At 42.5% G+C, this 27,337-nt stretch overlaps 1 protein-coding gene across 4 annotated transcripts in view; it reads left to right on the top strand.

Annotated features, from left to right (window-relative positions):
* Window positions 1-27,337, top strand: part of CDKAL1 (CDKAL1 threonylcarbamoyladenosine tRNA methylthiotransferase) — a 1,068,031-nt gene that overhangs the window by 362,717 nt on the left and 677,977 nt on the right. For all 4 annotated transcript variants that reach the window (XM_073566117.1, XM_073566115.1, XM_073566114.1 and 1 more), the window contains exon 9: window positions 23,829-23,932. In XM_073566117.1, the coding sequence (XP_073422218.1) occupies window positions 23,829-23,932 (104 nt within the window). The remainder of the gene's footprint in view (window positions 1-23,828; window positions 23,933-27,337) is intronic.

The following is a 27,337-nucleotide window of genomic DNA, read 5'->3' on the forward strand; positions in this document are numbered from 1 at the left end:
TGGTCGCTAGTGAGCTGCCACACAGGCAGATCTCACCAGCGACATAGCAGGGGTCGGGGATCGCTACTTACCTGTCAGACGCAGCGATCCTGCGTCCTCCCGCCCGGCTCCACGTGTTGCTCGTCGTCACAGCAGGAAGCGCCGCAGGAAGTGACCGACGAGGAATGATCCAGGAGCTTCTCGCGCGATCAGAGATAACCAGCGGGGGAGACGGTCGGAGGTAAGTATCACATGCAGCGATATCGCTAGCAATATCGCTGTAACGTCACAAAATCGGTGACTTTACAGCAATATTGCTAGCGATATCGCAGTGTGTAACGGGGGCTTAACTCCGCCACAAGGGGCAAACCATGTAAAGTTACAGCTGAGTTGCAAATTGCTGTGGATCATAGAGTTTAAAAGTGGCCAACACTTGCTGACTCAACATTTAGATCGTTGTCTTGGGTTTCCATGGCTAAGCAACTGCATGGAAGCCTTACATTATGAACAAAATGAGTGTTTTAAAAGACACGGCTGGAGCTGTGGAGTGATGAACCATGCTTCTATATGTTACATTCTAGTTATGGTGCTTGAACCTCTAGGTTCAAGCAACATATTGTAATCCGATTTCTTATATTTTATTATTATGGTGCTTGTGTCAACATGGCTAAAGTGGCTACCAAGTGGCCAAAGTGGCTTCCGAGGTGCCAAATGTGCCAAAGTGGCTACCAAGTGGCCAAAGTGGCTGTTGAGGTGCCGAATGTGCCAAAGTGGCTACCAAGTGGCCAAAGTGGCTACAGAGGTGCCGAATGTGCCAAAGTGGCTACCAAGTGGCCAAAGTGGCTACAGAGGGGCCGAATGTGCCAAAGTGGCTACCGAGGTGCCAAATGTGCCAAAGTGGCTAGACACAACATTCATTTTCTAACTTTACTTTCTTACAGTCAACACCTGATACACTGCTGTAAAGCTGGCAGCGCTGTTCAAGCACCATGTATTTCCTTCAGGAAACTCCCATCTAGTTAATAAATGTTGGTTTAACGAATGGCAAGAGAATGTTTTCTTCCCTGACAATATTGTGCCAAACTTCGGTTGAGGAAGGATAATACTTTGCGGTTGTTTCTCAGGGGGATTAGCCTATGCTCCTTAATTCCAATGAAGGGAAATCTTAATGCTCCAGCATACCAAGACATTTTTAACAATTGTATTTTTCCAACTTAGTGGGAAAAGTTTGGGGAAGGCCCTTTTCGGTTCCAGTATAGATATGCCACAGTTTGCAAATCAATGTTCATAAAAACACAGATGCATGTTGATTTTGTTGATATTTGGCTCCTTTTGCATGAAACAGGTTTACCTTGCATTTGTGGATTGCACGACAAACTGAGTTCACAGACAGCGATTTGTGGATGGATTTTTGAGCTCATTCAGTGATTTGCACAGCCGAATCATTCCTGTTTTTAATGCAGTTTGCCTGAGGGCCCCTTAGAATATGAGGATCTTATGTTGACCATCAGTCTTGTCCTTTGTCCACACAGATTTCTCCGGAATCTTTGAAGCTTGTGATAGTATTTTGTATCATAGATGGTGGGATATTCAAAGTCTTTGAAATTTTACGTTGAAAAACCACTGACTATCATTGCTTCTGAGGGACTCTGCCTCTATACCGTGCTCTTTTTATACACAGTCATACAAATTAGTATAAAATTACCGCAATCCTTCACCTGATTTTCATATCACTTTATCAGACTTTTGTTAATTTGTCCCAACGTTTTTGAGATGAGTTGCTGTCATCAATTTTTGAAGGATTTCATGTTTTCAAATGAAATAGAAAAATATCTAATGCTCAACTTCTGTTCTGTGTTCTATGCTCTTTTAAGAATAAAATATGGCTGGAAAAGATTTCAAAATCATTGCATTCCTATTTTCTTTATCTTTTACACAGTGTCCAAACTTTTTTGTTAGGTGTGTAAAATGGGTTTTCATAAAATGTCCTGTAAGTGTCCCAATACTTTTGTCAATATACAAATGATTAGGAGATGTCTAATAATGCAGATTTTGAATGTTTAAATGGAAGCTATCGGCACAGAGTGATTGTTCAAACCAAGTTCAGGTGCTCAGTGCAATCTTGGTGTGGCCAAACAGTTAAGTGTGCTCTCCCACCTACTTCTTTTCCCTCTATTTCCGCTCTTATAAAGCCAGAGCTGTCAATCAAAGAGAAGAGAGAAAGGTGGAGAAAGAGGAAAAACTTTTGGGATAGTGAATGAATTGTTTCACTATGCCAGGGGTGCATCGAGTTCCTTTATTTGGCTTGAACAATCATTCTATGCTGACAGAATCCCTTTAAAGTCACTCCTCTATTATCAGTTTTTCTCTGGCTTATTGTTCTTTAGTGGCACTATTGTTGGCAATGATTAGAATGGATTTTTTTTCTGAGCATTTTTATGTTTTGCAATCCTATTTATAAAGTGCTTTTTTGCCACATTTATGTAGCTTTTTTGAGGAAATTATGGAATAACAGATTAAAAACCTACCACTGCTGCAACATGTTAGTTGCTGTTTTATATAGGTTAACTTAAAATAAAAAAAAAAGTTAGAAATAAACTTTTTTCTTTTTCTTAAAGCTGTAAGGTTATATACTTTTAACTTATGGCCCATTTATTCATTCATCTGATGAATAAAACCGCATAGTTTGGGGTTGTTTTTACTGTTTTGCTACAATTTGTTTAGGAAAGATGTCTTGTTACAAGATTTATAACAACCAATATTGTTTTCTTAAGTAGACAATTATAGCATTTACGCAAATGTTTTCTTTTAGTTTCCTAGATCTTAAGACATTTTGGTAACCCAAGCAGACAATGTTGTTTTGAAAATGCAATGTGTGTTTTGTATTTATATCAAATGTCATTGTTTTGTAACGCTTTGAAATTTATTTTTTAATTTCATCTGTTTTTTTCATTTTCTAAGTTTTGTTCTTACACTCTCATTTTGTACTCATTTGCATTGTTTGCTCCATGTTTACTTGACATTGCTACAAATGGCGTATATATAGTAAAAGATTACATTATCAGTGTTTTTCTATATGATGATTATATTGTTTTTCTTTGAAAAACATGCTTTGTGGCTCAAGCATAATATTTTAACAGCAGTATAGAGCAGCTGAGCCTCATTAGTGGTTCTCCAAGAAAATAAATTAAATATAGTGCCTATAACTAAAAATTGAAATTCATTTAAATAGTAACTTTGTTAGAGAATGTTAATTACTTATAACATAAAATGGCTGCCTTTTTAAGGCACAATGCATTTTGGCTGCATGCATTAGGATGAGTTGCATGATGACCCCTTTACATCATCGGGCGTAATAGTATGCCGATGTCAGACACCCTCCCCTTGATGTGGGCTCCGACGGTGAGCCCACATCTTTCCTGGCACATGTCGGCTGTTTTGAACAGCTGACGTGCCCGGAACATACACGGTTGGAATCTTGATCCACGCTACTCTGTTAACCCGTTAAATGCCGCTGTCAAACTGACATTGGCAATTAACTTGCGCTACCAGCAATCGCACTGGAATTCCATCCATCGGTAACCCCCGTCACGTGATCGTGGGTCACAGATGGGTCAGCATGACAACCAGTGGTCTCCTGCAGGCCTCTATGGTTGTCAATGCTGGCTTGCTATGAGCACCGCCCAGTGGTCGGCGCTCATAGCAAGTGAGTAATTCTGCTACAAACAGGCGATCTGATCATCGCCCGTATGTAGCATAGCTGATCGGGTTATGGCAGCTTCTAATCTCCCATGGAGACTATCGAAGCATGGCAAAAGTAAAAAAAAAAAAAAAAAAAAAAAAAGTTTTTAAAAATATATAAAAACAGTTTAAATCACCCCCCTTTCTCCCCATTCAAAATAAAACAATAAGAAAAACACATTTAATATCGCCACGTTCAGAATCACCTGATCTATCAATAAAAAAAGACGTAGCGAGAAAAAGTCAAAATGCCAGAATTGCATGTTTTTGGTCGCCATGACATTGCATTAAAATGCAATAACAGGTGATCAAAAGATCATATCTGCATTAAAATGGTAATATTAAAAATGTGAGTTTGGCACGCAAAAAATAAGACCCCAACCAACCTGAGATAATGAATAATGGAGATGCTGCTGGTATCGGGAAAACAATGCAATTTTTTTTTTTATTTTAGCAATGTTTGGAATTTTTTTCACCATTTAGATATAAAAAAAAAACTAGACATGTTTGGTGTCTATGAACTTTTAATGACCTGGAGAATCATAATGGCAGGTGAGTTTTACCATTTAGCCAACATGGTAAAAAAGCATAGCTAAAAAAACAGTGGGATTGCATTTTTTTGCGATTTCACTGCACTTGGAATTTTTTTTACTGTTTTCCAGTACACATTATGTTAAAACCAATGGTTTTGTTCAAAAGTACAACTCCTCCCACAATAAACAAGCCCTCACATGGCCATTTTGACCAAAAAATAACAGTTATGGCTCTGGGAAGAAGGGGAGCAAAAAATAAAAATGCAAAACCAATAATAGCTCTGTTTGTTATGGGGTTAACTGTTAGCTGAGGAGATCCCTCTTCCAGTTTCACCCTTGCTCTGTGTCATTGTAAACTTTCCAGGTTGAGTGAACATATCAGGTATATGCAGTGCCTATAAGTAGTATTCAACCCCCTGCAGATTTAGCAGGTTTACACATTCGGAATTAACTTGGCATTGTGACATTTGGACTGTAGATCAGCCTGGAAGTGTGAAATGCACTGCAGCAAAAAAGAATGTTATTTCTTTGTTTAATTTTTTTTTAAATTGTGAAAAGTTTATTCAGAGGGTCATTTATTATTCAACCCCTCAAACCACCAGAATTCTGTTTGGTTCCCCTAAAGTATTAAGAAGTATTTCAGGCACAAAGAACAATGAGCTTCACATGTTTGGATTAATTATCTCTTTTTCCAGCCTTTTCTGACTATTTAAGACCCTCCCCAAACTTGTGAACAGCACTCATACATGGTCAACATGGGAAAGACAAAGGAGCATTCCAAGGCCATCAGAGACAAGGTCGTGGAGGGTCACAAGGCTGGCAAGGGGTACAAAACCCTTTCCAAGGAGTTGGGCCTACCTGTCTCCACTGTTGGGAGCATCATCTGGAAGTGGAAGGCTTATGGAACTACTGTTAGCCTTCCACAGCCTTTGAAAGTTTCCTCTCGTGCCGAGGCCAGGCTTGTCCGAAGAGTCAAGGCTAACCCAAGGACAACAAGGAAGGAGCTCCGGGAAGATCTCATGGCAGTGGGGACATTGGTTTCAGTCACTACCATAAGTAACGTACTCCACCGCAATGGTCTCCGTTCCAGACGAGCCCGTAAGGTACCTTTACTTTCAAAGCGTCATGTCAAGGCTCATCTACAGTTTGCTCATGATCACTTGGAGGACTCTGAGACAGACTGGTTCAAGGTTCTCTGGTCTGATGAGACCAAGATCGAGATCTTTGGTGCCAACCACACACGTGACGTTTGGAGACTGGATGGCACTGCATATGACCCCAAGTATACCATCCCTACAGTCAAGCATGGTGGTGGCAGCATCATGCTGTGGGGCTGTTTCTCAGCCAAGGGGCCTGGCCATCTGGTCCGCATCCATGGGAAGATGGATAGCACGGCCTACCTGGAGATTTTGGCCAAGAACCTCCGCTCCTCCATCAAGGATCTTAAGATGGGTCGTCATTTCGTCTTTCAACAAGACAACGACCCAAAGCACACAGCCAAGAAAACCAAGGCCTGGTTCAAGAGGCAAAAAATCAAGGTGTTGGAGTGGCCTAGTCAGTCTCCTGACCTTAACCCAATTGAAAACTTGTGGAAGGAGCTCAAGATTAAAGTCCACATGAGACACCCAAAGAACCTAGATAACTTGGAGAAGATCTGCATGGAGGAGTGGGCCAAGATAACTCCAGAGACCTGTGCTGGCCTGATCAGGTCTTATAAAAGACGATTATTAGCTGTAATTGCAAACAAGGGTTATTCCACAAAATAATAAACCTAGGGGTTGAATAATAATTGACCCACACTTGTATGTTTAAAATTTATTAAAATTGACTGAGCAACATAACTTTTTGGTTTGTAAGATTTATGCATCTGTTAATAAATCCTGCTCTTGTGTGAAGTTTGAAGGCTCTAACTTATTTGCATCTTATCAAACCTGCTAAATCTGCAGGGGGTTGAATACTACTTGTAGGCACTGTATGATCAAGCTGCTGCTCTTCATCTCAAACAAAGCTTAGGCTTGTGTATAAGTGTTCAGGATGATGTAGCAGGGCTAATGGAGGGTAGAGGATCTATCTTGAGATAACGGAGCAAGCCCGGTTCACACTATACTGGCGGGAGATAGGAAACCTGTGGGCCAACCAAAAGTTGGGAGACTCTGAGTATTGCCTTGTACAGGGACCTTGGGACTACTGGCCCAGGAACGTAAGGAATAAAAAACAGTGGTATCATTAAACTGCCCAAGTAATTAGTACAACCCACAACCTCAGATCTTCACAACTAGTAAGTCACTTTATTTGTCCAGTGAAAAGCAGTATAAAAAAATGCTTATTTTTTGTCATCTCCCCTCAAAGTGAGCAAAAAGCAATATAAAAAAGACCTCATTCAAATTTGCAATTGAAATCATTAAAAAAAGTTATTGCTCTGAAAACATGCCAACATAAACTAGTTTTTTAAATTGGTTTAATTGTGCAAAAGAAGAAGTAAGCTGCTCAATTCAACATTCTGTTTTGATCACACTTTGCTAACTTGCGCTTTAAAAGTTTTCTTCCTCTTCCATTTGACTTTGCTCCAGCCAAGTGTATAATTTTCTTCTCTGCAACTCCTGTCTGCAATCCAGCAGCCAACTACTTACAAGCTATTTCCACTTAATACATCTGCAGCCAGGTATCTTTTTAAGTACTCCTCGCTTCTCATGCTGGTGTTGCTCACACCTTCAACTCTACTGTAACAAGGCACCTGCTAACTACGGTAACTAATCTCTGCTAATACTGGTGCTTTTCTCACCTAATACACTGCTGTTCCAGTTTGTAAATGAATTGATTGCTCTTACAAACTCTCCAGCTGAACGTTGTGCTTCCAGCTTTGTTTGCCCCTCTGCCATCATGCATACCCTGGTGTCCTGGTCCTCGCCAATCCATGTGCAGACTGTCATATCCAACTCCACTGCATCATCACCTCTGGTTTATGGTGCTCACACTATCTTACAGCTTACAGTATCCACCTCATCATGTTAGGCCAAATTAGTGGTATACACTCATGGCCGAAAGTGTTGACACCCTAGAAATTGTTACAGAAATTTAAATATTCCCCCCAAAAAATTATGGCAATTACACGTTTTGTTATACACATGTTTATTTCCTTTATGTATACTGGAACAACACAAAAAAGCAAAAAAAACGGCAAATTGGACATCATTTTACAGAAAACCCCAAAAATGGGCCGGACAAAATCGTTGGCACCTTTCCAAAATTGTGGTTAAACAACTTTGTTTAAAGCATGTGATGCTCTTTCAAGCTCACTTGTTGCAAGTATCAGGTGTGAGCATAATGAAAATTACCCTTGAAACCAGATAAAAAGGGAAGAAGGTGACTCAATCTTTGCATTGTGTGTCTGTGGCACACTACGCATGGAGAACAGAAATAGAAGAGAACTGTCTAAGGACAGTCTCAAGGTGACAAGTCCATCTCCTGAGCTCTTAAGGTACCGTCACACTTAGCGATGCACCAGCGATCCCGACAACAATATGATCCGGTCAGGATCGCTGGTGCATCACTAAGTGGTCGCTAGTGAGCTGCCACACAGGCAGATCTTACCAGCGGCATAGCAGCGGTCGCTACTTACCTGTCCTGTCAGACAAGGCGATGAAGACGTCCTCCCGCCCGCATCCACGTGTCACTCGTCTCCACAGTAGGAAGCCCAGCAGGAAGCTGACGACGAGAAACGGCCCAGGCCGTTCTCGCGCATTCAGTGATAATCAGCGGGGGGAGCCGGTCAGAGGTAAGTATCACACATAGCGATATCGCTGCTGCGTCACAAAACCAGTGACGTTATAGCGATATTGCTAGCGATATAGCTTAGTGTGACGGGGCCTTTACTGTTGTTGTGCAGCATAATCAAGAAGTTTACAACCCATGGCACTGTAGCTAATTTCCCTTGACATTGAATACACAGAAAAATTGATGAAAGGTTGCGGCACAGGATAGTGTAGGTGGTGGATAAGTAGCGCAAATTAAGTTCCAAAGAAATCCAAACTGTTCTGCAGGCTCAAGTTGTCCCAGTGTCAGCGCAAACTATCCGTTGACATTTGAACTAAATTAACCCCTTTCTGACATCTGACGTACTATCCTGTCCACGGTACCCGGGCCCCTATGACCGGGGACGGGAGAGTAAGTCATCGCGATCAGCGGCGCTCCCCGGGGGGAACGCCGCTGATCGCGGCCGGGTGTCAGCTGATTATCACAGCTGACACCCGGTGCTGTGTGTCAGGGGCAGTTACGGACTGACTCCGGAACGTTAACCCCTGGCACACTGTGAGCAAACATGATCCCAGTGTATCGGGATTAGGGAAGCATCGGCAGGGAGGGGGCTCCCTCCGTGCTTCCCTGAGACCCCCAGATCAGCGTGATGTGCTGCACTGCTCTGACGGTCTCCTTCCCTGCAGGCCCACAGATCCAAGATGGCAGCGGGGGCCTGCAGGGAGGTGGCTTCCTCATTGCCCGCAGAGAGCAGGCATGAGGAAGCCTGCTGCAGAGCCTGTCAGATCGCTGATCTGACACAGCGCTGTGTGAAGTGTCAGATCAGCGGTCTGACACTTTACAGTAATGTCCCCCCTCTGGAATAAAGTTAAAAAAAAGTGTAAAAATAATTTATAAAAAAATCACTACATTTAAAAAAAATAATCCCTAATAAATTCATTTTTTGGAAATAAAAAAATAAAAGTACACATATTTAGTATCACCGCGTCCGTAGCGACCCGCCCTATAAAACTGTCCCACTAGTTAACACCTTTAGTGAACCCCTTAAAAAAAATAAATAAATAAACAAAGCAAAAAATAACGCTTTATCATACCGCCGAACAAAAAGTGTAATAACGCACAATAAGGCTACTTTCACACATCCGTTTTTTTAAATCCGGCATGATGCGGCGAAATTTGTGTAAACCGGATCCGGAATTGGATCCGGTTTTTTCACATAGAATGTAATGATCGCCGCATCATGCCGGATGGACATGCGGCGCCTCCGGGTTTTGCCGGATATGGCAAACATGCGCCGTCCGGCGTCTGCAAAAAAGTTGGCTGCAACGTTTTTTTGCAGCGCCGGACCGGCTTTTTCAACTGCGCATGCCCGGGCACTATGAGTTTTAACCCCACAAGTGCCCGGCGCGCATCTCTCTCTCTCCCCCTCCCCTTCTCTCTCTCTCTCTCTCCATACGCTCCATACCTTTCTTTGGCTGGCTCTCTCGTCCCCCTCTGTCTCTCTGGCTGCTCTCTCGTCCCCCGCTGTCTCTCTGGCTGCTCTCTCGTCCCCCGCTCTCTCTTCGGCTGCTCTCTCGTCCCCCGCTCTCTCTTCGGCTGCTCTCTCGTCCCCCGCTGTCTCTTTGGCTGCTCTCTTGTCCCCCGCTGTCTCTCTGGCTGCTCTCTCGCCTCCCGATCTCTCTCCGGCTGGCTCTCTCGACCCCCGGTGCTGCGGCTCCTTTAAATGTCCTCCAAGCCGCATCAGGGGCCGCATGTACATCCGGTGTCACCGCTGCAGGCCGGATCCGGCGGCCCGGCTATTCGCCGCAGGCTGCCGGACCCCTGACACCGGATGTCTGAAAGAGGCCTTAAAAAGACTGATATAAATAACCATGGTACCTCTGAAAACGTCATCATGTCCCGCAAAAAACGAGCCACAACACAGCATCATCAGCGAAAAAATAAAAAAGTTATAGCTCGCAGAATAAAGCGATGCAAAAATAATAATCTTTTATATAAAATTGTTTTCATTGCATAAAAGCGACAAAACAAAAAAATGACATAAATGAGGTATTGCTGTAATCGTACTGACCCGAAGAATAAAACCGCTTTATCAATTTTACCACGTGGAACGGTGTAAACACACCCCCCAAAAGAAATTCATGAAATGCTGGTTTTTGTTAATTCTGCGTCCGAAAAATCGGAATAAAAAGTGAACAAAAAATGTCACGTGCCCGAAAATGGTACCAATAAAAACGTAATCTCGTCCCACAAAAAATAAGACCTCACATGACTCAGTGGGTCAAATTATGGAAAAATTATAGCTCTCAGAAGGTTTACGGCTGAGATTAGGGTTAGGGGTGTGTTGGGGTTAGGGTTGGAGTTAGAATTGGGGGTTTCCTCTGTTTAGGCACATCAGGTGCTCTCCAAATGCAACATGGCGTCTGATCTCAATTCTGCGTTGAAAAAGTCAAACTGCTCCTTCCCTTCCAAGCTCTGCCATGCGCCCAAACAGTGGTTTACCCCCACATATGGGGTATCAGCCTACTCTGGACAAATTGCACAACTTTTGGGTTCCAATTTCTCCTGTTACCCTTGGGAAAATAAAAAATTGGTGGCCAAAATATCTTTTTTGTGGAAAAAATGATTTATTTTTATGGCTCTACATTATAAATTTCTGTGAAGCACTTGGGGGTTCAAAGTGCTCACCACACATCTAAATAAGTTCCTTGGGGGGGGTCTAGTTTGCAAAATGGGGTCACTTGTGGGGGTTTCAACAGATTAGGCACATCAGAGGCTCTCCAAATGCGACATGACACCCACAGACCATTCCATCAAAGTCTGCATTCCAAAACGTCACTACTTTCCTTCCGAGCCCCGACGTGTGCCCATACAGTTGTTTTCTCCCACATATGGGATATCAGTGTACTCAGGACAAATTGGACAACAACGTTGGGGTCCAATTTCTCCTCTTGGGAAAATAAAAAAATTGAGGACTAAAAGATCATGTTTGTTTAAAAAAAATGATTTTTTCCATTCTACATGACGGCACCACGAGAGAGGGCATCCGCCCAGCGAGGACAGGAAACCTTCAAGATGAAAGGCATGACTCCTCTCAGCATCAGGTGGTTTTCTGTCCTCGATGGGGAACCCTCAAGATGAAAACCTCTTGAAGATTCTGGAAGAAAGAAGAAGGAAGAGGATGCCTGGGCCGGGTGATTACTGGCAGGCACCAGTCTGCTACACCCGTCGCCAGGTACCGGTAGTCGCCTCAGGGGCCATAAATTCCTATAGCCCCCTCAGCGAGTGCATGGCCACAGCCCGCGAGGCAATTGCCCGGGTGAAGTTTGATGCCTCGGAGACCACATTGGGTGTACACTACCAGATGCTGATATACGGCATAAAGTCCACGGAGGCCACTTTCCGTGCTCCCTTCCTGTCCACATACGGTGGCCATGCAGCCCATGTGGCACATCCGTGCCCAGGCAGAAGTAAAGCTCCTTGGAGGCCACATATGTGTTCCCTTCTTGTTGAGGCCAGACACCAGACCCCACGGGATGTGAGCCTGGAATCAAGTTCAAGTACCTGTTATCAGAGGTGGCCAGGGTGATGTCCATATTCCTCCACAGGGGTCCAGAGAACGCAGGTATGAGGGGACAGGCGTCATGGCAGCCTGGGAACGCTGCTACAGGCCCGGGCACGCACCGGAAGGGAAGCAGAGTACGCGCTGCTGATGGGGACGCTCGTGCAGGTCGGCAGGAGCAGGACGCGCGCACTGGAAGCGCGCATGAGTGGTCCGGAGGTGTGAGTATTCCCCGGGTACGCCCACCTAGCGGTGGGCGTACCGGAAGTAGATGTGTGTGACCCGGAAGTGTAGCGTGACACCCGGGAGGCAGCAGCAGGGAGAGTATGCACAGCAAGCGGCCACATGACAGGGGGCGCGCTTCGGAAGTGGTCACCGGGTGCACGCGTGCAGTCATTTTCGGGACACATACACCCGAGGGGGCGCAGCACCGGTGGAGAGCACGCACCAGATGTGATTGCCGGGTGCGCGCATAGGCCAGCTGTAGTGCACAGGCGTGGGGGCATAACCAGGAAGCGCAAGCGGTCGGCCGGTGCAGAATCAACCAGGTGTGCCAATTAGTTTAAGAAAAAAAAAAAAAAGGAGAATGCTGCTATTTACAGTCAACAGAAAGTGCTGGCAGGCATCACCACACCATTATTGGGGTGGATGTGACTGCTCTCATCACAAAACAGCAGCAGCAGCTAAGCAGGTTATAGAATGGAGAGCCCTTCGCCAGAGCACTTGCAACTGCGCCAGGAGGTGGAGAGGCGGTCGTGTTCAGAGGAGAAGAGCCAGACACGCCGCAGCAGCAGTGGGAGCCGCTAAGGCAGCGCACGGGCGGATCATCACCGCAAAAAGGAGGGCACGGGACTATAGAATGGAGGATGTGTGATGGGTATATAGGCTCTGGACTATGGGATGGAGTATATGTATGACGGTTATATGGGCACGGGACTTTGGGATGGAGGATATGTATGACGGTTGTATGTGCATGGGACTATGGGATAGCGGATATGTATGATGGGTATATGGGCACGGAACTATGGGATGGAGGATATGTATGATGGGTATATGGGCATGGGACTATGAGATGAAGGATGTGTGGTGGGTATATTGGCACTCGACTATGGGATGGCGAATATGTATGATGGTTATATGGGATGGAGGATGTGTGATGGGTATATGGACATGGGACTATGGGATGGAGGATATGTATGATGGGGATGGGTATATCGGCACGGGCCTATGGGATCGTGGATATGTATGATGGGTATATGGGCACAGGACTATGGGATGGAGGATAATTATAATTCGCTATAACTAACCACAGTTAGTTACTATGCCCGGGCAGCGCCGGGCTCTTCAGCTAGTTCTATATAATCACAGTGATACATTATAAACAATGAGTGGAACAGGCTGCCACTAGAGCTGGTGAGTTCTTCGTCAATGGAAGGCTTCAGAGGCTGGAGAGACGTCTGTCTGGGATGGTTTAGGGAATCCTGTGTTCCATTGAGCAGGGGATTGGACACCATGATCCTTGTGGTCCCTTCCAACGCTAACATTCTAGGATTGTATGACATTCTAAGCTCAGCTGACACATATATTAGTTCTTTTTTATCAGTTCCTTTGGCTTTTTGATGCCAAGAATAGTGTTTGCTGCAGTTCTGTCCACAAAACAAAAAAACACAGACAAACTTTCATCCGGCCCCTGAGATGTCGAAATGTAAAAAGCATTGGCCATAAATGTTATGGTTTCTGCCTTTGTGCGAACAGGATACAAAACTCCATGAACCAAACCTAGCAGACTGATTGTATCTCTCTCATCACAGGCTGCAGGTCTATTTTGTATTTTTGTTTACTACGGTAAGGGTGGTTTCACATTAGCGCTTTTTAAGCGCACGCACGGCCGGGGGTAGCTCCGCCCCCGAGCCGGCTCTCTGCCCGGCGTGCCCGCCCCTTGCTTGTAGCGCCGCCTCCTAGCGCACAGCGGTGCCTGCGATCGGCGCACCCTATCTTTAGCATAGGGTGCGCAGATCGTGTGCAGGCCGTGCGCTAGTTGCGCTTTGACCTGCGCTGCGCACTTTTGACGGTGCGCCGTGCGTGCCAAAATCAAACTTTTTGGATTTTGGCGCGCACGGCGCACCGTCATAAGTGCGCAGCGCAGGTCAAAGCGCAACTAGCACACGTCCTGCGCACGATCTGCGCACCCTATGCTAAAGATAGGGTGCGCCGATCGCAGGCGCCGCTGTGCGCTAGGAGGCAACGCTACAAGCAAGGGCCGGGCAGAGAGCCAGCTCGGGGGCGGAGCTACCCCCGGCCGTGCGTACGCTTAAAATGCGCTAATGTGAAACCACCCTTATGCTTTACATTTTTTTTTTTTTTTTTTTTTTTTTTTTACCTTTTTGCATTGCTTAGGTCAAGCATTGAAAGAGCCTGGATTTTTCGCATCCTGTTTCTACTCGCTCTTAAACGAAGTAACCAATCTCCAGGCATTTTTATTGCTGGTGTATTCATGCTTTTACAGTCAAGACTGTGTTTTACCAGCTCTTACTAATCCTGTTTCAGTTCATAAATCTTTCAACAGTTTTTTTTTTTTTTTTTCAGGTCTCTCAAATAGGGTTCACTGGCAGAATTATGACAGATCCTTTGGCATGAAGGCAGCTGTTGTAAAAGACATATTTTCATCAGATGTCATTGGTTTTAGTATACAAACTGTGACAGCAAAACCCCACGTAAGGTTGCTTTTTCTGTGTATGCCATCAGTAATGAGATGGCCTTTCTGTTTCTGACACAGCACTGACAATGACAGCTCCTGTTTCTCGTCTCGTGAGATCTATTAAGGCATTCTTCTGTAGTCATTTTAGCCTTAGTGCTGTCTGGTCAAACATGCAGGCTCTGAGATGGGAGCAGTTGACTTCCAGGACCAGTTTAACCTTTGTCTCAGACAATATAGCACTCCACCTGGGATCGCTTTCAGATGTGGAAACTTGTTTGCTAAGAATATGATTCAGACCATCAAAATCTCCAACACGGGTCTTTTAATATCCCTTTGAAGGTAATAATTTGGCCTGAGGCAAATGCAGCCACATAGTAAAGCGAGAAGGGCATTTTGCAGGCATCAATTGTTCAGTCTTGCCATAAAGCTTCCCCTCACAGCTAATGAAGCCTGTGCTAGATTATTTGTGCTAAAAACGCTTTTTTTAATTTGGGGAAGTACCCTAATGGTAAATGCCCCCGCGCCGTAATTGGTGCGGATTTACAGTGTAATACAGGACCAACTAAGTTAGTGAGATGGTAACAATTTAATCTACATGTTGCGTAAAATTTCAACACCTAAATTCACGACCTGTGCGGATTTCTGCAGCTTGAAAACTCAGTTGAAATACTGTGGAAAATGCATAGTGGATAGTCCTCACAAAATCCGCAATATGTGCACTAATATTTAAGTTATTGAGATTTTAAAAAACCCCATATACACTGCACAAATTTTCCGGGTGTCATCAGTGCACACGTGTGCGGGACGTTTTGCTGCTTCTGCTGCTTCTGGAAACACTGACGTCTGAAAGAGCCTTTATTGAACGCAATCACTTACCGAACTTTTGCCGACTTTTGACAATTTTTAGGAAAAATGCTCGGGAATCTTGACACTAATCCGACTGTGCAAAGTTTGTGCCGAATTTGAGATTGACGAACGTTTTCTGAACACGTTCGCTCATTTCTAGTCTAAGTAAGAAATGAGCTTTGGTAAGCTAGAGGTGATGCCTGGATAAGATTTTCCATGTTCTTCAGTATCTCACTGGAATTCATTGTTTGCATGTAAATGTTTTATATAATTTTATGTTGGACTAGCTTTATGTAGAATTTCACAGCCGGCATTGTGAAACCACAAGCACACACAACATTGGCAGCACCCAGTTATGAATCACTGACTTTATTTCATACTGTTTGCCTTTTGTTTGCCAGTACCATTATTAACTGAATATTTTCAATTAACTTGTTTGACTAGACACAAGGAAAGAGGGATCTGTTTGTGTAAAATATGTTTATAACAAAAGTATTTGCAAATAGCGATAGAAAATAGTATTTGCCCGAACTATTGTTCTGGGAATTTTCTCTAAGCAAGTAACCTGTTTGTCACCTATAACAATAAAATCCCTTATGTATTAGGTTGTTGAAGCCACTATGTCTCCTATGCCTAAGGCAATTTGCTCTTACTGCTGCATCTACTCACTTAATAGACTGTCACTCAAGCATCAATATAGCAGGAAAAATGCTTTTGTGTATATTAATTTGGTGCAATTTTACCCAACATTCAAATTTATGAATCTATTTGAAACCAGAAGTTTACATACACGATATAAAAAGACACACATGCATGTTTTTCTCATTATCGGACATAAAATCAGAATAAACCTTTCTGTTTTGGGTCAATTAAGATTACCATAATTATTATTTGCCAAATGCCAGAATAAGGAGAGAGAGAATGTTTTAAGGCATTTTTAATACTGCAGAGTCAAAAGATTACATACACTAAGATTACTATGCTTTTAAACCGTTCTGCACATATGATGATATCATGTGTATAGAAGATTCTGATAATTAGACACCCACCTGTAGATGTATTTTAATGCACACCTGAAACACACTTCTTTCTGTAGCATCATGGGAAAGTCTCAAGAAATCAGCTGAAGGTGCCTCATTTATCTGTACAAACATTTATACGCAAGTACAAACAAGATGGGAATATCCAGCCATCATACCGCACAGGAAGAGGACGGGTTCTGTGTCCCAAAGATGAACGTGCTTTGGTCCAGCATGTGCATATCAACCCAAGGAGAAAAGCAAAAGACCTTGTGAAGATGATGGCGGAAGCTGGTAAAATTGTGTCAATATCCACAGTGAAACCAGTACTGTATCAACTTGGGCTGAAAGACCACTCGGCTAGGAAGAAGCCATTACTCAAAAAAAAAAAAAAACCCCATAAAAAAGCCAGATTAATGTTTGCAAATGCACACAGGAACACAGACCTTAAGTTTTGGAGGTCTGATTAAACTAAATTTGAATTTTTTGGGCATTTGGAGGAAAAAGGGAGAAGCTTGAAAGCCTAAGAACACCATCCCAACTGAGAAACACCGGGGTGGCAGCATCATGTTGTGGGGTTGTTTTGCTGAAGGAGTGACTGGTGCACCTCACAAAATAGATGGCATCATGAGAATAGAAGATTTTGTGGCAATACTGAAGCAACATCTCAAGACATCAGCCAGAAAGTTAAAGCTTGGGCCGAAATGGACATTCAAAATGGACAATGACCCGAAACATACTGCCAAAATCGTAATAAAGTGGCTTAAGGATAACATAGTCTATGTTTTGGAGTGGCCATCACAAAGCCCTGATCTCAATCCTATTGAAAATTTATGGGCAAAGCTGAAAAGTAAGGTGCGAGGAAGGCGACCTACAAACCTGTATCAGTAAAACCAGTTTTGACTGGAGGAATGGGTTTAAATTCCGACCAACTATTATAAAAAAACTTGTGGAAGGATATCCCAAACGTTTGACCCAAGTCCTTCAGTTTAAGGGCAATGGTGCGAAATACTAATGAAATGTATGTAAACTTTTGACATTGCAATAAGTAATAAAATGCCTTAAAACATTCTCACTCATTATTCCGGCACTTGGCAAATATTAATAATTATGGTTATCCAAATTGACCTAATATGGGAAAGTTCTAAAGGTCTATTCTGATTTCATGCTTGAAAAAACCCCTATGGGTCGAAACGTTGCATTTGGCAGAATTAAGATACTTTATCTTCACTCGGATGGAATGCTGTTCGTTTTTTATTATGATGGTTTGCTCTCCAATTAGGTAATTGGACTTTTGAACCTACATTCTGATGGTTGAGTGCTGCTGGCTGTACCTTTTCTATTTTATTCTGATTTCATGTCAGATATCGAGAAAAATATGCATATGTCTTTTTATACAGTGTATGTAAACTTCTGGTTTCAACTGAGTTTGTGTGTGTGTGTTTATATATACAGTGTATATAGAGTGTGTATGTATATATATATATATATATATATATGTGTGTGTGTGTGTGTATATATATATATATATATATATATATATATATATATATATAATAATTATTACAGCTCTGGTAAAAATTGAGACCACTTTCAAATGTTCAGTTCCTCTGATATTTCTTTTTATAGGTAAGTTTTTGAGCAAAATGTAAATTGTTCTTTTAGTCTATAAACTTCTGACAACATGTCTCTGAATTTCCAAGCGATAAATTTTGTATTTTTTTTCTGTTAAAGAAAAATGGTCAAAAAAAAAGTGCTTTCAGACCTCAAATAATGCAAAGAAAACAAGTTCATAATCATTTAGAAACAACAATACTAATCTTTTAACTCAGGAAGAGTTCTGGTTATAAAGTATTTTAATTTACTGAGATAATGACTTTTGGGTTTTCATTGGCTGTAAGCCATAATCATCAACATTAACAGAAATGCTTGAAATAGATCACTCTGTTTGAAATGACTATATAATATATAATTTTCAGTTTTTGTATTGAAGAACCAAAATAAATTAACTTTTTGATATTCCTTTTTTTTGTGAGAAGCACCTGTATATTAAACACATTTTTAGAAAGCAAATAAAACTTGACTTGAAATGACAATTGGCCCTTTGGGATTTTTTTGTTAAATAGGTTGTCCACTACTCTGTTACTGATTTTTCCTATAAATGCTTAACCCCTTCCCGACATATGACATACTATTCCGTCCTTAATGCCCATGGACAGGATAGTACGTCATCGCGGCCGGGTGTCAGCTGATTATCACAGCTGACTCCCGGCACTATGTGCAAGGAGTGGTCACGGGGGCATGGGGAAGCATCACACAGGGAGGGGGCTCCCTGCATGCTTCCCTGAGACCCTCGGAACAGCGCGATGTGCTCACGTTGTTCCGAGGGCCTCCTCCCTGCAGGCCCCCGGATCCAAGGTGGCTGCGGGGGCCTTCCGGGTCCTGCAGGGAGGTGGCTTCTCTGTGCCTGCTGAGAAACCGCCTGCAGTGACTGTCAGATTGCTGATCTGACATAGTGCTCTGCGATCTGATACTATACAGTGATGTCCCACACTGGGACAAAGCATTAGTTAAAAAAAAAAAAAAAACATGTAAAAATAATTTTAAACAAAAATTCCTAAATAAAGAAAAAAAATATTCCCTAATTATTTTTTTTGTCAATAAAAAAGTACATATATTTAGTATCGCCACGTCCGTAACAACCCGCCCTATAAAACTGTCCCACTAGTTAACCCCTTTAGTGAACCCCTTCGAAAAGAGGCAAAAAAGAATGCTTTATCATACCACCGAACAAAAAGTGCAATAACACGTGATCAAAAAGACGGATTTAAATAAACATGGTACCGCTGAAAACATCATCTTGTCCTGCAAAAAACAAGCCGCAATACAGCAAATACAGCATCATCAGCGAAAAAATAAAAACGTTATAGCTCGCAGAATAAAGCGATGCAAAAATAATTTTTTCATATAAAATTGTTTTTATTGTATAAAAGCGCCAAAACACAAAAAAATATATAAATGAGGAATCACTGTAATCGTACTAACCCGAAGAATAAAACTGCCTTTTCAATTTTACCACACGCGAATGGTGTAAACCAGGGTTCCCCAACTCCAGTCCTCAAGGCCCACCAAACAGGTCATGTTTTCAGGATTTCCTTAGTATTGCCCAGGTGATAATTCCATCACCTGTGCAATACAAAGGAAATCCTGAAAACATGACCTGTTGGTGGGCCTTGAGGACTGGAGTTGGGGAACCCTGGTGTAAACGCACCCCCCCAAAAAAGAAATTTTTGTTCATTTTGCGTCCAAAAAGACCTCAAATGACTATTTTTGCAATAAAAAGCGTCTCTTAGCTGCCAAACATTAACCCCTTCACACCCGAGCCTGTTTTTGCCTTCGTGACCGGGCCAATTTTTTCAATTCTGACCAGTGTCACTTTATGAGGTCATAACTCTAGAACGCTTCAACGGATCCTACTGATTCTGACAATGTTTTCTCATGACATATTGTACTTCATGATGGTGGTAAAAAATTTTAGGTATGAGCTGCGCTTATTTGTTAAAAAAATCAAAATTTGGCGAAAATTTAGCAATTTTCAAACTTTTAATTTTTATGCCCTTACATCAGAGAGTGATATCGCACAAAATAGTTAATAAATAACATTTCCCACATGTCTACTTTACATCTGCACAATTTTGGAATCATAATTTTTTTTTTTTTAGGAAGTTATAAGGGTTAAAAGTTGACCAGCGATTTCTCATTTTTACAACAAAATTTGCAACACCATTTTTTTTAGGGACCACCTCACATTTGAAGTGAGTTTGGGGGGTCAATATAACAAAAAATACCCAAAAGTGACACCATTCTAAAAACTGCACCTCTCAATGTACTCAAAACCACATTCAAGAAGTTTATTAACCCTTCAGGTGCTTCACATGAATGAATGGAATATGGAAGGAAAAAATAAACATTTAACTTTTTTTCACAAACATTTTACTTCAAAACCATTTTTTTTATTTTCACAAGTGTAAAAAGAGAAAATGAACCACAAAATTTTTTGTGCAATTTCTCCCGAATACGCAGATACCCCGTATGTGGGGCTAAACCACTGTTTGAGCACACTGCAGAGCTCAGAACGGAAGGAGCGCCGTTTGACTTTTTCAATGCAGAATTGGCAGGAATTGAGATCGGATGCCATGTCGCATTTGGAGAGCCCCTGATGTACCTAAACAGTGGAAACCCCCCACAAGTGACCCCATTTTGGAAACTAGACCCCTTAAAGAACTTATCTAGATGTGTTGTGAACACTTTGAGCCACCATGTGCTTCACAGAAGTTTATAATGTAGAGCCATGAAAATAAAAATTCATTTTTTTTTCCACAAAATGACCTTTTAGCCCCCAATTTTTATTTTCACAAGGGTAACAGGAGAAATTGGACCCCAAAAGTTGTTGTCCAATTTGTCCTGAGTACGCTGATACCCCATATGTGGAAGAAATCTACTGTTTGGGCACACGGTGGGGCTCGGAAGGGAAGTAGTGACGTTCTGAAATGCAGACTTTGATGGAATGGTCTGCGGGTGTCATGTGCGTTTGCAGAGCCCCTGATGTACCTAAACAGTGGAAATCCCCCACAAGTGACCCCATTTTGGAAACTAGACCCCCCAAGGAACTTATCTAGATGTGTGGTGAGCACTTTGAACCCCCAAGTGTTTCAGTAAAGTTTATAATGTAGAGGCGTGAAAATAAAAAAATCATTTTTTTTCCACAAAAATGATCTTTTAGCCCCCAATTTTTATTTTCACAAGGGTAACAGGAGAAATTGGACCCTAAGAGTTGTCCAATTTGTCCGGAGTACGCTGGTACCCCATATGTGGGAGAAAACTACTGTTTGGGCTCACGGTGGGGCTCGGAAGGGAAGTAGTGACGTTCTGAAATGCAGACTTTGATCGAATGGTCTGCGGGCGTCATATTGCATTTACAGAGCCCCTGATGTACCTAAACAGTGGAAACCCCCAATTCTAATTCCAACCCTAACCCCAACACACCCCTAACCCTAATCTCAGCCCTAACCATAACCCTAACCACAAACCTAACACCAACACACCCATAACCTTAATCCCAGCCCTAACCCTAGCCCTTGCCCTAGCCCTAACCTGTGTACCTGCTTTTTTCTTTTTTTTTTCTTTACTTTTTTTTATTTTTGTGACAAGATCGCTGCGCTGCGATCTGACTCATAGTAACGCCACTTCTCCTCTGATCTCACACTGACAGATGATCAGAGGAGAAGCAGCGTTACTATGTGACAAGATCGCTGCCTGGCACACTGTAACGTGACTTCTCCTCTGATCTCACAATGACAGATGATCAGAGGTGAAGCAGCGTTACTGTGTGACAAGATCGCTGCCTGGCACAGCTGTGCCAGGCAGCGATCAGCTGTGCCAGGCAGCGATCTAGTCACACTGTAACGCTGCTTCACCTCGGATCATCTGTCAGTGAGATCAGAGGGAGAAGCCGCGTTACAATGAGGGAGATCGCCGGGAAACAAGCAGCTTTCCCAGCGATCGCTCCCATTGGCTGCTGTGACGCTGACGTCATCAGGACCTGAACCAATCAGGTCTCGATGACGTCGGGGGTCCTAGCATGCATTGTGCACCGGGATCCCCGCGTTGTAAGGTATGTGGGGGTCCCGGGGGGCACAAAACCGCCGACAGTAGATAAACGTCGGCGCTGCACAAAGCTCAGCAAGCGCCAACGTTTATCTACTGTGGGCGGTCGGGAAGCGGTTAAAACCTGCTGTAAATAGTAACTCAAACCCCCCTTTATCTCCCCCTTAGGGAAAAATAATAAAATTTTTAAAAAAGTATTTATTTCCATTTTCCCGTTAGGGTTAAGGGTTAGTGGTGTGTTGGGGTTAGGGTTGGAGTTAGAATTGTGGGGTTTCCACTGTTCAGACACATGTGGAGCATTCAAAATGTGACATGGCGTCTGATCTCAATTCCAGCCAATTCTATATTGGAAAAGTCAAACGGTGCTCCTTCCCTTCCAAGCTCTGCCATGCACCCAAACAGTGGTTTACCCCCACATATGGGGTATCAGCCTACTCGGGACAACATGCACAACAACTTTTGGGGTCCATGGCGTTATAAATTTCTGTGAAGCACTTGGGGGTTCAAAGTGTTCTCCACACATCAGCTTAATCAGGTCAAATTGGACAACCTTTGAGGTCCAATTTTTTCTGTTACCCTTGGGAAAATAAAATTGGGGGACCTAAAGATCATGTTTGTGGAAAAAATGTTTTTTTTTATTTTGAGCAGTGCAGTTTTTAGAGTGGTGTCACTTTTGGGTATTTTCTATCACATAGACCCCTCAAAGTGACTTTAAATGTGATGTGGTCCCTAAAAAAAAAAATGGTGTTGTGAAAATGAGAAATCACTGGTCAACTTTTAACCCTTATAACTTCCTAACAAAAAACATTTTGCCTCCAAAATTGTGCTGATGTAATCTAAACATGTGGGAAATGTTACTATGTATTTTGTGTGCCATATCTCTGATTTAAGGGCATGAAAATTCAAAGTTGGAAAATTGCTAAATTTTCAAAAGTTTTGCCAAATTTAGTTTTTTTTCACAAATAAACACAAGGTATATCAAAGAAATTTTACCACTAACACATGAAGTACAATATGTCAGAATCACCGGGATCCATGAAAGCGTTTCAGAGTTATTACCTCATAAAGGGACAGTGGTCAGAATTGTAAAAACTGGCCCGGGCATTAACATGCAAACCACTCTTGGGGTTAAAGGGGTTAAAGTTTAAACGTCATTTTAATGTTTATATTTCATGAATCCGTAGTACATGTGAAAAGAAGCAGCTAGCGAATTTTTCTCTCTCCCTTAAGGTACTGTCACACTTAGCGATGTACCAGCGATCCCGACCAGCGATATGACGCGGTCAGGATCGCTGGTATATCGCTAAGTGGTCGCTAGTGAGCTGCCACACAGGCAGATCTCACCAGCGACATCGCTGGGGACGGGGGTCGTTACTTACCTGTCACACTAGGCGATCCTGCGTCCTCCCGCCCGCGTCCACGCTCGTCTCTCCACAGGAAGCGCCGCAGGAAGCTGACGACGAGAAGCGGTCCTGAACGTTCTCGCGCGATCAGCAATAACCAGCGGGTCGTAGGTAAGTATCAGACACAGCGATATCGCTAGCAATATCGCTATAACGTCACAAGTTATAGCGATATTGCTAGCGATATCGCTTAGTGTGACAGTACCTTTAAGCATAGAATCTTATCAACAGCAACTGTCATCTCCTATCTCTGTAGTGTAACAAACCCGTCTTCAGTGAATACAGATTTTACCCGTAAATGGAGAATTTTGAAAATTAATGCTCAATCTTGGCAAAGAAAGAAGCATATTTATTTGATGAAATGTATTTACAAAGTTTCTCGTTTTCACGTGTACTACTAATTTATTAAATTAAAATTAAAACAGCGGTTACACTCTAAGAATAATTTACCTGAAGATGCCTAAATATTTTTACTTCCATCCTCATGTTTTTGCCTTTCTGCTTTACTTATTGCGTCCTATCATCAGCTCTGCAGGTTATAGCACAGTAGTTTTTTTTGCACATGTTCTTCAAAGTTTTTTGCAAATAGTGATTGTGTCTTATAATTTATGTCTTGATTGTTTACAGGTGCCTAAATGCATGCACATATTGCAAGACTAAACATGCAAGAGGTGAACTTGCCAGTTACTCGATAGAAGAGCTGGTTGATCGAGCAAAGCAGTCATTCCAAGGTAAGAGGCTAAAACTACTGTTCATAATATATCATAATTAATATGGCCTGAAATTGGATATTGTAAATGTCGAACTGTTGTCGGGTGACACCAGTACCAGGGCCTCCTTCCCTGTCCCTAATTCTAGAGGCTCACTAGCTCGCTCTGTTACTCGCATTACTTCTGATGGTGAAGACATTGGGTCCACATACCTTGCCTTAGCTCCTTAATCCGCCCTCAGCCTGTACCTTTCCCCCACCCAGGGAAGAGGGGAGTTGTAGTATACCGTAATACACCAACCAGACTAGCAAGGTAATACGAACAGACATAAATGAAAATACCAATCATACAAATAGACATACACAAACGGAGGTAAACAGCGGTGAGTGGAGGATGGGGTTAAATCATAGTAGGAGAACAAAGGGAATTATCACACACTCAAACCTAACAACAGTCACGATAAATCCACCAAACGCCTTTCTCCAATAACAACCATCAACAACCTCCAGCCATGCAGCAAAAGTTCGCTTTGACAATGAGTGCTAGCCAGGACCCAGTTTATATAGGAGATGGGAAGTGGCTAACAGTGCTCAGCTGAGAGCCTTAATGCGGGAAAGCTTCCAGGAGCTCTCAACTGAGCAGACTAACCCCTGCACTGCTAAAAGAAATTTACAAAGTTTATTATGAAGGTGAAGTGCTTCTAATCAGTGCGGGAGAAGTGCGGTCTTCTGGCTCCTCGCTGTCTCAGTAAACCCGTGACTGTATGCTATACAGCTTTTTTTCAAATGGCTTGATACACGTTCTCAGAAACTCTTTAATTATACTAAAATCCACTCATCATGAAAATAAAAACAATTTGTAATTTGATTATTTAAGCGACATAGAGCAATGTTGCACATTCCAGTGATACCGACTTTTTAAGTGATAGTAACTTCTGGAAACTATTATTATAAACTATTATAAATATTGGAATTTCTGTTTGCAGATTAAGTGAAAAGCTACATTTTTGCCATGTGATGTATTTTCCAAGGCTTCTTTTATTTTATATAAAAAAAATAACTATCTGCAAACCAAAGTATTTTTCACAGAGCAATCCACATTTAAAAATAAAATGTAAATGAACTTTTAAAATCTCTGGGCCGGAAACAGATCTGCATGAAAATATTCCTCCTGAGCTTATTTTTAATGAAATAGGAGTTGCCAGTGTGATACAAATAATGACTGACAGTATGATTTACAGACACTCACCTTAGACAAATTTCATCACATTTGCATATTGTGTTTTCATCTCTTACTTTCTCCTGTGCGGGCACGACTTCTCTTATGCTTTAGGGTGCCAACCTTTGCGATCAGGTAGAATCAGTATATGACATTAGTAAGGGACTTTGTATGTGTCTATAAGCCGCCAATATATTCTTAAAAAAATATATATATATGCAGTGCCTACAAGTAGTATTCAACCCCCTGCAGATTTAGCAGGTTTACACATTCGGAATTAACTTGGCATTGTGACATTTGGACTGTAGATCAGCCTGGAAGTGTGAAATGCACTGCAGCAAAAAAGAATGTTATTTCTTTGTTTAATTTTTTTTTAAATTGTGAAAAGTTTATTCAGAGGGTCATTTATTATTCAACCCCTCAAACCACCAGAATTCTGTTTGGTTCCCCTAAGTATTAAGAAGTATTTCTGGCACAAAGAACAATGAGCTTCACATGTTTGGATGAATTATCTCTTTTTCCAGCCTTTTCTGACTATTTAAGACCCTCCCCAAACTTGTGAACAGCACTCATACATGGTCAACATGGGAAAGACAAAGGAGCATTCCAAGGCCATCAGAGACAAGATCGTGGAGGGTCACAAGGCTGGCAAGGGGTACAAAACCCTTTCCAAGGAGTTGGGCCTACCTGTCTCCACTGTTGGGAGCATCATCCGGAAGTGGAAGGCTTATGGAACTACTGTTAGCCTTCCACGGCCTGGACAGCCTTTGAAAGTTTCCTCCCGTGCCGAGGCCAGGCTTGTCCGAAGAGTCAAGGCTAACCCAAGGACAACAAGGAAGGAGCTCCGGGAAGATCTCATGGCAGTGGGGACATTGGTTTCAGTCAATACCATAAGTAACGTACTCCACCGCAATGGTCTCCGTTCCAGACGAGCCCGTAAGGTACCTTTACTTTCAAAGCGTCATGTCAAGGCTCGTCTACAGTTTGCTCATGATCACTTGGAGGACTCTGAGACAGACTGGTTCAAGGTTCTCTGGTCTGATGAGACCAAGATCGAGATCTTTGGTGCCAACCACACACGTGACGTTTGGAGACTGGATGGCACTGTATACGACCCCAAGAATACCATCCCTACAGTCAAGCATGGTGGTGGCAGCATCATGCTGTGGGGCTGTTTCTCAGCCAAGGGGCCTGGCCATCTGGTCCGCATCCATGGGAAGATGGATAGCATGGCCTACCTGGAGATTTTGGCCAAGAACCTCCGCTCCTCCATCAAGGATCTTAAGATGGGTCGTCATTTCATCTTCCAACAAGACAACGACCCAAAGCACACAGCCAAGAAAACCAAGGCCTGGTTCAAGAGGGAAAAAATCAAGGTGTTGGAGTGGCCTAGTCAGTCTCCTGACCTTAACCCAATTGAAACCTTGTGGAAGGAGCTCAAGATTAAAGTCCACATGAGACACCCAAAGAACCTAGATAACTTGGAGAAGATCTGCATGGAGGAGTGGGCCAAGATAACTCCAGAGACCTGTGCTGGCCTGATCAGGTCTTATAAAAGACGATTATTAGCTGTAATTGCAAACAAGGGTTATTCCACAAAATATTAAACCTAGGGGTTGAATAATAATTGACCCACACTTTTATGTTTAAAATTTATTAAAATTTAACTGAGCAACATAACTTTTTGGTTTGTAAGATTTATGCATCTGTTAATAAATCCTGCTCTTGTGTGAAGTTTGAAGGCTCTAACTTATTTGCATCTTATCAAACCTGCTAAATCTGCAGGGGGTTGAATACTACTTGTAGGCACTGTATATATATATATATATATATATATATATATATATATATATACACATACACACACAGGAAATCAAAAGATTACTTTAAAGAATTACATGTACACATGGTCAGAAGGCGAATGTATGGAGAATGCTTGGAAGGGCTCATGATCCACGAACCGCAAATTCTCTGTAAATCATGGTGGAGGCAGTGTGATGACATGGGCATGCATGGCTTCTAATGGCACTGGGTCACTAATGTTTATTGATGATGTGACTGAAGACACAAGCTGCTGGATGATTTCCGAAGTGCACTGGGCTATACTTTCTAGTCAAATTCAATCAAATGCAGCAAGGTTGGTTGGACGGCGCTTCACAGTACAGCTAGATAATGGCCAAAAACATACTGCGAAAGAAACTGAAAATG

This window comes from Dendrobates tinctorius, unplaced genomic scaffold, assembly GCF_039654945.1.
Source record: "Dendrobates tinctorius isolate UK_male_01 unplaced genomic scaffold, ASM3965494v1 ptg000004l, whole genome shotgun sequence".
NCBI classification, from domain to species: domain Eukaryota; kingdom Metazoa; phylum Chordata; class Amphibia; order Anura; family Dendrobatidae; genus Dendrobates; species Dendrobates tinctorius.